The sequence below is a fragment of the Protopterus annectens genome, chromosome 13.part0 (genome assembly GCF_019279795.1).
Source record: "Protopterus annectens isolate FY-2018-M chromosome 13.part0, PAN1.0, whole genome shotgun sequence".
In the NCBI taxonomy this organism is placed as follows: Eukaryota; Metazoa; Chordata; order Ceratodontiformes; family Protopteridae; genus Protopterus; species Protopterus annectens.
In genome coordinates, this window is record NC_056747.1 from 361,965,694 (window position 1) to 361,980,787 (window position 15,094).

The window sequence follows — 15,094 nt, forward strand, 5'->3', positions numbered from 1 at the left end:
ATGATCAGGTCAAGTATGTTTTCCCCTCTTGTGGGAGTTTTGACTAGTTGTTTGATAGCATTTGAATTTATAAATTCCAGGAGCCTTTGGGCTAGGGTGTTGAGGCTTGAGTAATGCTCCCAGTCAATGTTTGGGTAGTTGAAGTCACCCAGTATAATGGTGTTTGGAGAGATCTTCATGTTCTCCAATGTTTTCAGGAAAGCCGAGTGGGATTCCTGATTTTGAGACAGTGGTCTGTAGCATGCTATAAACTGAAAGGCAGTTTTGCCCACTGTTAGTTGCACATGGATGGTTTCTGATGCTTCGTGCAACGCCACTAACCTGGAGGTGTGGGTATCCTTGATAAATATGGATACTCCCCCTCCTTTTGTGGTTTGGTCAGCATTTTGGGGCTGAAAAGCATGGCATGAGGTATAACCTGGTAGTGCTGGGGTGCTCTCTGGAGCCTTGAACCAGGTTTCTGTCACTGCACAGATATCGATGTTCCCCATACTGAGGAGAGATTCGAGTGCGTGCATTTTGAGGTTTAGACTTCTGGCGTTTAGCAGCATTAGCCTTAGTTTCTTGTTTTTTGTGTTTTCTAAGGAGGTGGGTTTGTCTTTTGAGCCTTGCCTAAAAAAGGCACTATAGGGGTGGCAAGAGACTTTGCCAGTATCCGAAAGCCCAAGGGTGACAGGTGCAAGCCGTCCCTTGTGAAGCAACGTGGCTTGTCAAGCATGTCATCCCAGGCTGACAGGCACTGGATCCCCTTTGAATGACACCAAAATTTTAGCCAATTGTTAAAATCAATCATTTTGTCTTTATACTGTGGCATCATTCTAGGTGAGGGTAAGATGCTGCTCAAGGTCAGGGTCATACCGGCCTGGGCTACATGATCGGAGTGCTCTTTTATGTCTCTTTTCATGTAGTCGAGGGAGGTACGTCTCAGGTCATTCACACCAGCATGTACTATGACCGAGTCATATTTGTACTTGCTTTGGAGTGACCTGAGTGCTTGCATTCTGTGGTGGATCCTAGCGCCCGACAGGCAGCTCACTGTGATCTTCTCCTTGTTCAGTTTGGTGAGCGGGACATCAGTGTGTCTGACAATAGAATCACCTATTACAAGTGTGTCAGGTGTGTTGTTCTGCCTTAAGGGCTGTGACTGTTTGGCACACTGACTTTGTGAGCTATGTGTTGCACGTGTTTTGTTGTGGGGTAGCATTTGTTTGGATGTCTGCTTTGGAGGTCTCTGCTGTTTTGGTAGATTTTTAATTAGAGCCTACGAGTATGTTTTTGTGTGTTTGCATGTTTGGATTGCTGTTGTGGTAGGACTCTGTGTGACTGGATTAGTGTTGTGTGATGTTACCTTCTCCTCCTGACTGGTTACACCAGTTTTGAGGTGAGAGAGCTCGGCCTCCAGTTTGGCTATATGGTTGCATCTCTCACATATGTTTGAACCTGTTTGGAGGAGGAGAGGGTTGTCAGTGTACATGAGATAGTTGTAACATTGCCTCAAGATTCCCAGATTCACCAGTTGGACTGGAGAGGAAAGCATTAACTGACCTTTGGACATGCTAGAGTAGTATAGGGGACTCTTTTATCACTTAATTAAAGAGGACCAATAGGGGACAGGATAATTGTAGAGAGTATATGAGGATGTAGTGCTTTTAGTATATTAGTGCTAGATTGTAAGATTGCTTATTTGGGCAAGTGCAGGGCCTTAGATTGAGAATAGGGTGTTTAATTTGAGAAATACAGTAGTTCTAAGGGAAAAAGTGAAGAGCAGACTTTGTGGAGCCGGGAATAGTTTAAACCCGATTAAGTGGTGCTGCCCAATGCTGTGCTATGTGCACAATCACGCAAAGCCGCTCAGAAGTGGATTTTTATGCAGGGAACTTCAAAGAGCTAGAAATGGCCCAAAACAGCCAATTACTACAAGATTCTTGTCCTGAGGTCACTCCTTTAGGGCCGGATAGGCTGCTCAAGGCTCCCCATTCCCACTGGTGAGCAAAGAAACTTCCTTCTATCCAAGTAAGGAAAGGGACAACACAGGAACTATCCAAGAGTCCAGAATACAGCAAAGCCTGTATAGGGGACTATTCTAGTTAAGGAAAGGCGAGAAACAAGGATTTTTTTTTGTTTTTTTTGTTTTTTTTCAAGAAAACAGCAGGAAAATTACAGTATATTCAATGCACAGGCTAGCGCACTTGAGTGGGGAGCCTCAACAGTTAAGTACAACAAACAAACTTTTAAATTAAGTACAGGAAATGAAAAAAATGCAAAAACAAGCTTATAACAGTTAAATCAGTAGTGTAAACTCGCTTTTCGGCGAGAAACGAAGATTGCACAGGTAGAAGCAGAAAAAATATACTTATATCTTGAAAGCAGTCACTCTTTTTGTTTCTCTGCTGCTAGCACCACTCTGCAGGACCACGAGGAACTGTTGCTGAGTAGTATAAAAGAAAAAAATGCTCAGAAGCGGATTTTTATGCAGGGAACTTCAAAGAGCTAGAAATGGCCCAAAACGGCCAATTACTACAAGATTCTTGTGCTGAGGTCACTCCTTCAGGGACAGATAGGCTGCTCAAGGCTCCCCACTCCCACTGGTAAGCAAAGAAACTTCCTTCTATCCAAGTAAGGAAATGGGCAACACAGGAACTATCCAAGAGTCAAGAATACAGCAATGCCTGTATAAGGGACTATTCTAGTTAAGGAAAGGTGGGAAACAAGGATATATATTTTTTTTTCAAGAAAACAGCAGGAAAATTACAGTATATTCAATGCACAGGCTAGCGCACTTGAGTGGGCAGCCTCAACAGTTAATTACAACAAACAAACTTTTAAATTAAGTGCAGGAAATGAAAAAAATGCAAAAACAAGCTTATAACAGTTAAATCAGCAGTGTAAACTCGCTTTTCGGTGAGAAAGGAAGGTCGCACAGGTAGAAACAGAAAAAATATACTTATATCTTGAAAGCAGTCACTCTTTTCATTTCTCTGCCACAGCCACAGCCTCAAGACAAGTTTCATCCCTGTGGCATGGAATACTGCAATCATCATCCCTCTGCAGATCATCAACAAACCCAGGAAACTACAGACCCATAAGTTTGACCAGTCTTATATGCAAGGCCATAGAAATGATTAATGTGGACCTGATAAAGACATAGAAAGTGATCCAATCCCAGTTTAGTTTCATCAAGGGAAGGTCATGACTTCTAAACTTGGTGGACTTCTTCAAGCAGGTCACTAGAGGCATGGATGAGTGAAAAATGCTACAGACTGTCTACCTCAACCTGGAAAATGCATTTGACACAGTACCTAACTCAGGTATTACAGACAAACTCACAAATTTAGGCATAAATTCCTATTTCACCCAATAGATAGCCAGGTGTCTCACAGGACACAAAGTTAGGGTGGGGGAAGAGGCCTGTTACAAGTGGTGCCTCTCAGGGCTCAGTACTGGGACATCTACTGTTTGGAATATACTTCTCTGAAGTCAAGGCAAATATACAGGGCCTTTGGCTGACCACATTTGCTGAAGAATGCAAGCTGGGTACAATCAGTAAATTCTCCAAAGATGTAGATATTGTCCAAGAGGGTCTGACACAGATGAATAACTGGTGCCAGAACCATGGCCTAAAACAGAATGCAAAAACATGCATAATTATACCATTCGGGAGGACGACCACCCCTGAAAATTACAACACTGATAACACTCCCCTAACAGTAGATCCAGTGGTAAGGGACTTGAGAACTCAGGTAGACAGCAACCAGAACTTTAATCACCATGTGTCCATGGTAGTGAAAAAATCTTTCTGTGTTGCACCACAGTATGTTCCAAACCGACTGCATCTAAGTCAGACAGCATGCAGTATGTGCTTGTATGCTGAGAGCTCATCAGATTCAGAAGGACAATATCAGGTACAACATCCAGATCCAAGGAGATCATTGTTTCATTATACTTAGCTCTTATAAGACCAAGAATTGAGTATATTGCACCCTTCGGAATGTACCTAACCAGGCATTTGCAACAGCTGGAGCAACCACAGAGTTTCCTCACTAAAAAATGCAGGGATGTAAATAATATGTTCTATGAGGACTGCCTCAAAACCTTGTCCCTGTACTTGGTTTCCTGTACACTACTGAGGGGTGATCTATGCCTAACCTGCAAAGCATTCTCCAATTGAGCCCTGATGAATCTGCTGCTCATTCACAAAAAAAACAGCACTAGAATGACCTGATCTAAGGTTTTAAACCTCATCTGTGATATAAACAAAACACATTGAAGGAACAGATATGCCCCTCACAGTTTATCTGTTCTCCATTCATGTGAAATGGAGTTCTTCCCTTAGCCTATTCAAATGCAATTTGTACCAGTGGATGGGAAATCACAAATTCACCCCTGGCTTGTCACCTGCGGCCCTTATGGATGAGGCAGTTTGTAGTTGCCCTAAGGCATTAGCCCAATGGCACTGGTAATTGGGAAAACTGGATTATGAATGACTAGGCTTAAAAAGGCACTACAGCCATTAGCCTAGTAACCTCGTATGATCCTAAGTTGTCCAAATAAATAAATTTTATAAGTACTGTCTGTGGGAACCAAACTAGTGTGTCAAATGAACCAAAGTAATTTACAGAGACTTTTTAACTTTAGTTCATATTATGCAGAAAAGCTAAAAAGTACCCTCAATTAAAAAAGGAAATCTATTTATCTTCTCACAGATTTAGCCCTGCGAGCTTGTTCCTTGCCTATTCCTATGGGAAAAAAGGTCACTGCCCATCTCCCATCTTCAGTATTATTCTACAGTCTGGATTTCCCAGCTGTTGACTCCAGGGTTCCCAGTTATCTTTCCTTAGCTACAGAAAAAAAAAAGATAAAAACGCTGCATCACCAATGAAATGTCAGGATACCAAAGTGATGTTTTTGCTGCATTTGTTTTTAGAGTATCACTTGCTAAAGAATTCAGAAAGGGTCAAACTGCTTAATCTGAAATGTCACATTAAGCTACTGCCTATAAGTTGCACCACAGTATGTTCCAAACCGACTGCATCTAAGTCAGACAGCATGCAGTATGTGCTTGTATGCTGAGAGCTCATCAGATTCAGAAGGACAATATCAGGTCATTGTTTTTAAACATGATGCTCTACTGCCCTCTGGCAAGAGTGGTGTGTTAATAAACCACAGCTCTCCTAAGTACTACAAGTCTGAACATCGCAGGCAATGCATTTGTAAAACTACTTTCATTGTTCAGCACATCTAGCTGCTTCCGTTCTCTTTGTTGTCCTTCCAGAGCCGATATTTGAGCACAGAAAACTGAAAATGAAAAGACAATGTTGCGTAATTAGCACTTTGTTCAGCAGAATATATAATTGCTATAACAAAGCTGTTGTAATGCTTTGGCATTAGTCCAACTGTGAAAACATCTTTGTGATATTGTAGGATTTCTGAAGGCTAAAATTCACAACAGAAAGAAACATGTTTATAAGTGGAAATAAATTAAACCTTGATATTTGACATAAAAGTAGTGGTCAGCTTTTTTCAACTGTTACTGAAGGCAGATATAAAGAAGACCGAAGCTATGCCAGAAAAAGATATTAAAAATGTTATAGTCTGTCCCCTAACTCATAATACACAAAATAAATAACCAATATAATAGGAAAGATATAAGCAGTCCAGTAGGCTAGCTGTTTAATGACACACTGGTCTTTGTTTTTTTTAATTGCTCCATATTAGCCAAGGTCACTTTCCCTAAAGGACACTAACATACTCAGAACCACTTCATTAGAGAAAGCATCACTGCTAGGAAAAGTGACAAACCTTTCCCTTTGCAAACTGAAGTAGTAAGTAACCAGCAGGATTATCTGCAACGCCTTTCAATTTGTTAACTCTCATACGCACTGCTCTACAGTCATCATATGCCTTACATATAATATGCTTTACCCTTATGTACAGAAGGTTATTTTTGTTAACTCTGATACCCACTATTATTTTTTAGTATGTTATTTAGATTCCCTTTTGCACTGGGCATGTCCACTTAGGCATTCTGAAATGTCAAACTCCATAAAAGAGTTCATCATGGAGAAACAGTATGAAGGGCAGAAGTTTTACCCATTTAGGTTCATACCAATGGGCCAGTTTTAGCCTAGCCACTGATCTTACTAATTTACCAACACAGGAATTACTACCAGACCTTTAGTTTTAATTCCTTTCCATAAGGGCTTGAGAGGCAGATCAGGTATGTACTTACAATAGCCCATCCAAGTCTTCTGGGCTCCATTTAAAAAGGGTCACGGAGTTACTCTACGTCTCCTCTAAGTGGGGTCTATTCCATAAAAATACATTCTCTGACAAGTTTATCTATCCTGCCAACAGGTCCTATTTATATTTCAATGATAGTTTAGGTTTCTTGAGTAGTTGTCTAGGATGTTATTAGTTTTGTGGGTGTGTAAAAAGTTAGATAAGATTGGATCTTTTGAAGCTCTGTAGGCAAGGCAGACATCTTCTCCCAACAATTGGTAGGAAATGGAAAAAAGTGAGAGTGCTTTGAAGTGGTCAGTGGTATGTCAGTGAGCCAGTTTGCTATCCCGAGGGTAACACAGGGGTTTACATTTAACTGGATTAGCTTATCAATGATGCCAGAATTTGGACTGGCATCAAAGGCTTTTCTCAACTCCAGGTATGCTGCGTGAACTAATTTATCCATGTTTAATGCCTTAGTGATATGCTCAAAAAGTCCAACAGGTTTAAGAGGCTTGGTTCAGCTCCACAGATTGAAGATTGCCTATGTCCTTATTTATGAGTTCCCTAATGATGAACTCCTTTGCTTTGATAGGTCTAAAGTTGTCTGGGTCAGTTGTGGACCCCCCCTTCTGTGAAGTGGTATGACTGCAGCAGTTCTCCATAGTTCAGGCACAAATTCAGTGGACAGGCAGTCTGAATAGCTGTAATAAGGAGTTGCAGCCAGGCATTGTTGGGCACTGACAAGAAGACAACCTGGCACATTATCAGGTTCCATAGAACCAGTGTTTTTAGCCTTGAGAGAGCACTTAGGACTTGCTCAGAGGTAATTTAGGGGGTGTCATAGGTATGCTTAGATGTGAGCAAGTTGGGGAAAAAAACTTGTATGCTAATATTTTAGCGATATCCTCATGGGTCCAGTATATGATGTTATTTTGCATTAACTCTGAACATTGCTGGTCTACATCTAATAGGTTCATAGGTTCATAGGTTGGTACTAGGCTATCAGCCCTAGGGCCTATACAAGCCTAGCCATAACAATTCCCTGGCTATTTCTTCCCACATTATTTACTTTCCTGGACCCCTGTCTAGCAGGGCGACTGACGTAATGACCAGGGAAGTGACACAGAATGGACTAAATATCTGTCTTATGTTATCCTGGTCAAGTTTCTGGTATAGTGATTATAAAACAGTGAATCTGTCCTAAAGCATTTTTCCAATCATGATAGTCAAGGAGGATATGGTGCAATATAAGCCCCCCTGTCAAGTGCAGACATATAATCAGGCCACAGAATGAATGTGCCTGCCAAGGTGGAATGTTTTATTTATTTATGTATTTATTCATTCATTCATTCATTCATTCATTCATTTTATATTATTTTATTAGCAAGCGATGATTTATTTCTTAAATTCCTTTAGCTGGGCCTTATAATAGTTCTGTAACAGCATCATGGAGGAACAAAGCACAAGAAACCCTTATACTTCTAAAAAATTGGTGCAAGTCTGTACCATGACATGCACCCAATAGTGTGACAAAAAGCACAGCCACCAGCAGCAATGACATAGCTGTACAGCACTGTAATTCTTTCATCAATAACCTAGTCATAAGAATCTGTGCCAGGTAATAAGAAAATCGATATGAATATTCACTATTATTATATGAGGAGAATATTTTTGCTGTTTTGTCTGCATGGTACCACTGTTGTGTTTACATGGTTTGAAAAGTGTGCAGAACAAAATACTCAGAACACATGTCTTCTCTATGTCCCTATGAGCAGGGATCTGAAGGCCATCAGAGTGTCAGACAGACATACCCCTGTGCAACCACCAACTGTTTGCAGATAATATGATTATAAAAAAGGCTTTAATACTTACATGTTCTATCTTTGGGGAAGATAAATACTTCCTCAAAAGCCGCATCATAACTGAAGGAATAATATTGACTGCAACTGTCAGTATGATAGTCAGCCAAATATATGGCTGGAGGAAAGCGTTCAAGGATGCACCTGAAAAAAAGTGCAATAATATTATAGAGATCTTTTGCCCAGGAAAGAAACAGTCTCTTTTTGTATGTATTTTCTACACAAATTCATGTTTAGTTATATAAATATGTATTGTGAACTCATATTTTTAGTAAGTGATTGAATTCCTGCTTCAGTGAACAGATATCTGACTGTAGTTCTGTAACCAGAATTGACGGAGATGTGTGACAATTTTACTTCCTAGTGCTTTTTAGAACTGTTATTACAAGTTCCATGAATATTCAAATCATTAAATCATATTCCTATCACAAAAAATGTGCAATATACATACCTCTCAACCTCTTAGTGCAAGAAATCTGGACAAAGCCAAAAAATAAGGACAGATTTTAAGTAATGTTCTTATAAAATTAGAAAGTTGCTAGAATAATGTGGATTCCATCCTGGCCATGAAACTGTCAATCAGATGTGCCCTTGCATAAATATTGGAGGGGTCACAAGATTTTGCCAATACTGTCTACATGATTTTTGGGGACCTTGAGAAGGAATATGACATTGTACCCAAACTGTCTTGCAGGAGAGGCTACAAGAGTATGGGGTCCCAGGGAAGCTGCTCCATGCCCTTTGATCTTTGTATTTCAAGAATGACAGTTGTGTCCACAATCCCAGTATAAATCACATATATTCAAGGTGAGCATAAGACCCCGCAATGAATATGTCTTGTCTCCCTTCTTTTTCATGATTTTCATAGCCAGAATATCATGGCATAGTCAGGATCTGGATAGTAGACAGTTTGATTATATGAAGGTTTGATCTTTTGTTTGGCAGATGGTGTTGTGCTGTCATTTTAACCTCAAGTGTCTCTGATCACCAATGTACACTGGAAATGTTCCCTGCTGAATGTAAAGCAAACAGGATGAAATTAGCTTTGTACTGAAAATAGTTCTCTCTGAGAAAAAGTGGATTGCTCTGTACAAGTGAGCTGTGAGGAGCTGTCTGAGGGGGAGGAGTTTAAGTATCTTAAGTTCTTGTCATGAATGAATGTAGCGGGAACCGGGAGACTAACCAATGTAAGTGTTCATTGGTGATATGGCTGTCAGCACTGTACCAGACAGTGGTGATACTGCTGTCGGCACTGTACCAGACATTGGTAATACTACTGTCGGCACTGTAGCAGACATTGGTGATACTGCTGTCGGCACTGTACCAGACATTGGTGATACTACTGTCGGCACTGTAGCAGACATTGGTGGTACTGCAGTCAGCACTGTACCAGACATTGGTGATACTATTGTCGGCACTGTAGCAGACATTGGTAATACTGCTGTCGGCACTGTAGCAGACATTGGTGATACTGCAGTCTGCACTGTACCAGACTGCAGTGATGGACCAAGAGCTGAGTCACAGGAGGAACTTCTCAGTTTACCAATTCATCTGGGACCACATCCTTATACTGTGTTCTTTTAATGGATGTTAAGATTCATTCCCTAACTTCGCTCTTGAGGTGATGTTCTTGAGGTCCATTTCATTAACACATAATAAATTGTTTATGATCAAAGACCTGATTACCATTCTGTACATAAAGCATACTTTTGAGGATGTAATTTCTCTTGTGACACCTGTGTTGTCTATCACAGTAATCTTAACACTACAATGTATCTTTAGCTATTGATTATGGTAAACCAATAAGTGCCTATTCATCTAGGCAGGGCCAGAGTGGCAGGAGTGGCAATGCATTGATTTAATGTTTCCATTTTCTTAAATACTGTACCTGGAAACAAGAAGAGGTTTGGATCAGCTTTGTGCAGAATATGGCTGTGTGTGAAGAATGTCATTGCAAACAGCAGTGCAATGCTGAGTACAACAGCAAAGACAGAATAAACAGTCCAGTAGGTTATCTCAAACATCACCTGCAAAAAAAAAAAAAAAAAGACAACATAAGCATTAATTATTGTTGTTGTATTATTTTAATTTACATAAACTATCCAATACACACTTACCCAAGATCAAACAGATGATCTCTAATTTCCCTTTTCTCTCTACCCTATCCTTTATATGTTGTCTCAGACTTGATAAGTGCAGGATCCTCATTATTTTAGAATTTCTAACCTAACTATTTTAGCACCAAGATTCTAGGCATGTATTAATTTTAAACTTGTAAAGCAATTCCAAATTTTTCCTGTCCAGAAGTGTTGAAAGTAGGACCTTGGATTACTGTCAACAAGAAATCTGTTTTCCATATGCATGAGATATTTGTTGACATCCACCCCAGTGTGTAATTCTTAGGCTTCTACATACATTGGTATACAATAGATGGTGGAACATAGCCTAGTCAGGAGAAGACCACCTCCAAACTGTCTTTCTGCTGAAAGGTGGTCATTACTAAAGTCAGACCTTTGGCACATATTGCATGTCTTCCCTCTGCTGGCATTTGGCCATTACTAGATCCAGGTCTTTGGTGTATCTTTCATCTCTGCCATCACAGCCAAGTCAGCCTGCTTTAAAGGGTGAGTGGCATGACTGAAATTGCAGCACATATCAGCAAATATCTGTCTACCATTTCATCTCTCATTACATTTCCTTTAGTGTTGTTCTCAGCATGGGTTTTCATTCTTATCTCCAGTCAGCCTATCTGTACTATAGCAGAAACAGACAGAAGTACCTCTCTGATGATGCAACTCAGTTAGAGAATAGAGAAACAACCATTTTTTAGAGAACATCATTTGCCTCCAAGGAGTGAGGTTGTGTCATCATATATTCCACTGCTGCACTGCTAATGGGACTCTATGCATAGCATTTTTGTGCATACACAGAGAAGGCAGTTGTAGGCTTCTATTTAAACATGCACTGTGTTTGTTAACATGCTACCTCAAATGTCATGATGTTGCTTGTGTGTTTGTGTGTGAGGAGCTTACAGAGTGTAGGCCTTAGTAAGGAAGCACATGAGAATAAAATGGGCTATTTTATTACTACGTTAATGCTCAGACTTCTACCACAGCATGCTTTCCAATGGAGTACTTCCCATCCCAGTATCAACAATCACAGCATTCCCTATCTCAGCATCAGCAATCAGGGCACTCCCATTCCAACTCTGGCATTCATAACACTCCCCACACCAATATCCACACTCAGAGCTTTTCCTATCCCATCATGGACATTCAAAATACTCCCCTGAGAGTGTTACTCAGAGCACCTCCCATCCCAACACTGACACTCAGAGCACCTCTCATCTCAACACTGTCACTCAGAGCACTCTCCAGTCTAACATCAAAATGCAGAGCTCTTTCTGTCAAATCAGCTCTGGGAGCACTCCCCATCCAAATAATGGAAGTCAGAGCTCTCCCTATCCCAATATCAGCACTCAAAAGGCTCTCCTCAAACCAACAAAGGCACTCAGAACACACCCATACCACTTTTCTAACAGAGAGTACCTACCATCCCAATGTTTGCACTCAGAACTTTCCTCACACAAACAAAGGCAATAAGAGCAGTCTCCAGTCTAACATCAACACTCCCTGTCATATAATCAGCTCTGGAAGCACGCCCCATCTAAATGTTGGCATTCAGAGCTCGCCCCTTCCCAATATCAGCACTCACAGCATTTCCAACCCTAGGACTGGGAGTATGAGTACTCCCCTCCCAATATTGGTACTCACAGCACTCTCCTTCCCAACAACACCAATCAGAGCACATTTCATCCCAAACTTGACCCTCAGAGTCCTCTCCTTCCCAACATCATCACTCAGAGAACTCCCCACCCCAACATCATTACTCAAAGCACTTCCCATTCCAGAATTCTCACTTAGAGCACTCCTTCATCATAACAGAGCACCCAAAGAGCTATCAGGACAATACCAAGACAGGATCACCCCATACCAAACACTTTACACCTCAAGACTGGTGCTAATGCAACCATCCATGGACACAAAGCCAGGTGCAATTAACCATAGGCCATGCACCACTACCAAAAAGAGGCCTGTTACACTCAGATGCATCAAGGAACACCTCCAACTCAGGAACTCCTCACTAAACTGAGGGCAAAAACACCACACTCAAACACAATCACTCAACACCTGACAAATATTACCTGAATTTAGAAACCCAGCACCCTTCAAGAGAAAACAAACCAGCCCAAAACTCAAAACCCAAAAAATTACTAATGCCATGAAAGTTAAAATCAATGGAATGGGCAAACTAAAAAGCCCAAAAGTCTGGGATCCATAAACACAAATCATCAACAACAACTGGATCATGGTATACACCTCACTGTGAGATGTGCTGGACACGAAATCAGGTCTCATCATCACTCACACCACCGTCAAAACGTAAGTCCTCGGAACAAAACACTCAGGATCAAAGCCATCTAAGCCTAAAGACCTCATCCACCCCACCTCCCCTGCTCCTGATAACAGTAAAGGAAAACAGTAAAGCACGACGGAAAAGCCTTACAGGCACTCTCTACCTCTACCTGCAGCCCAGCATGGATAAAAAACAGTACTCACAAACTCTAGGTCAAAGCCCCAAACTGCCTAACAAGGCAAAGCAAATCCCAAAGCATAAGCAAACTCAAACAACAAGGAGACTCAACTAAAACAAAGGACAAATATACAAAAAACCAAACAAAAAAAGTAAAAAACTAAAAGATCAAGCAAAATAAAAAAAAAAGCTCTCATAAAAAAATCAAAAAAAAAGTAGAAGAAAAAATATCTAAAGATCAAAAGAAATAAATAAGGCCTAAACTAGCTAAAACTTAGACACCTAGGAGAAACTCCCACAAATGCTATGAAACCAGTTGATCCTGCAGACACATTCTGAAACTAGTATTGCTGTTAACAAGTGTACAAACCTCCCCCAAATAAACTATACCCCTCCCCAGCCAGAGATATCTATACCACCCCCCACAAGCCCTCTTCCAACTGCAACCAAGAAGCAAAAACAGCAGCCTCCCCCAGCAAACATGGTGTCCCTGCTGTGTCTCCATGTCCCTCAATGTGGAATTAAACCCACAGCTAGGGACAGCTGTTAATCAAAAGAATTACCTGTGGATCATAGGTCTCAGGAGTGCATGCACGGCACCTGTGCATCACTACAAGTGAGTGGTGCCTCCACCGGCCTCCGAAATTACAACCCTGGAGCCTTAATGGCCTTTGCTTGACAAGCCGGAGGCCACAAAGCCATGGACTAACCTAACAAAGGAATAAAAAACAAAAGATTTAGATCAACAGTTTGGCTTTGTTGACTGGCAGATCATTTTGGATAAACTGACTTCACTTCTTTCAACAGTCACCAAAGCCTTTACAAGGAAGGAAAGGCCAAAGCCTACACCGAGACCTCGCTCTGGCTGGTACCTAATACCTTTCTTGGCCTCGGTCACTGGAAAAACTCTCCCAATAAATGCTTAACCATCGCATCACAAAGGTTAAGAAAACTGCTGAATGACAGAAACCACAGGTCAAGGGTTGTTTTGCCAGTCAGGTCAGACAACTCTCACAAGTGGTGTCCTGTCCCACTCAGTCCTCTACCTGGGTTGGGCTCTCTTTTTTTCCTACTTTTCCTTTGGCAAATACAGGAGGATGACTCAGCAAGACAAATGACTGCAAAACACTGCAAACTAGAACTTATATAATGAACACACATAGGACACCATAGGTCTCCAGCAGGTCTCAGACAGAAACCATGCTGGGGCCCAGAGCAGTACGCCTGAAAAAAAAACTGGAAATACCCCAGTCATACAAACATCAATAGATACCCTATACAAAACAATCCACTGAGCACAGAAGACAGAAGAAGTTACAAGGAGGGATGGGACACACCATAGTAGTTATGTCATTCGACACCCATGTAGCTAAAGGTAATAAGAGTCACCAGGATTCTAATCTAGATCATGAAGGGATTCTCATCTCTCAGATAGATCCAGGTCAGGTCTCGTAGATCAAGGTCATCATCCCATTGAGTATGTATCATGCCCCAGACCTGGGATTGGTCTGATGCCACTGCAGCAGGCCTGCAGAGGCGACACCTGCTTCAAAAAAAAAGCTCTGCAAAGGGTAAAAAATCTCATGCGACCTGCCCGACTGAAAGAACTCCAGCTCTATTCAGCTGCCTTGCACACTTTGCACCAGCCACACACACCCACACCGCTGGCCATCAAACCCAGATTTGATGAATATAAAATCTAAATCTAAATCCATCAGACATCAGAGAGACTTTAACTATCGATAAACACATTTAAGGGGGCGCGTGCTGGAGAGGATTCATTCATTAAAGAAGACTATGTACTGTGGAAAAAAATCCCGGTGTCGAGGTGGCACACCAGAGTTCAAGAGAAAGAAGAGAAATCTTGACCAAAATGGATGAGAGAGAGCTATATATTACTCAATTACCTCCCTCTCTGCGACACTCGACAGAGGCACAGCAAAATAATGGGTATAGTTCCCAGGTAGTAAGGAAGGTACAACACAAAGCGTGGGGCTAGCTTGTAAATGCCCTCGGGCAGATAGCCTAGTATGAACCTATGAACCTATGAACCTAAAATACTCACTCAGAACACTCCCCATTCCAAAATTAGCACTCAAAACACTCTCCATCCCAACATCACTCAGAACCCTCTCCATCCCAACATCGTGACTCAGAGCCCTCTCCATCCCAACATTGTCACTCACAGCACTCCCCATCCCAACATTGTCACTCAGAGCCCTCTCCATCCCAACATCATCACTCACAGCACTACCCATACCAGCATCTGCACTTATATCACTCCCCATCCCAAAACCATCACTCAGAATACTCCCAATCCCAAAACCATCATTCAGAGAACTCTCCATCCCAATATCTACACTCAGAGCATATCCTAACATCTGCTCCCAGAGCACTCTCCATCCCGACATCTGCAATCA

General features: G+C 41.5%; 1 protein-coding gene across 1 annotated transcript in view; it reads right to left on the reverse strand.

Moving 5' to 3' along the window:
* The window catches only part of LOC122787323 (phospholipid-transporting ATPase IC-like), a 446,410-nt gene that overhangs the window by 23,236 nt on the left and 408,080 nt on the right, over positions 1–15,094 (reverse strand). Inside the window, exons 25-26 of the mRNA XM_044053968.1 lie at positions 9,970–10,108; positions 8,095–8,225 (exon numbers count right to left, since the gene is read on the reverse strand). Of these exons, the coding sequence (XP_043909903.1) occupies positions 8,095–8,225; positions 9,970–10,108 (270 nt within the window). The remainder of the gene's footprint in view (positions 1–8,094; positions 8,226–9,969; positions 10,109–15,094) is intronic.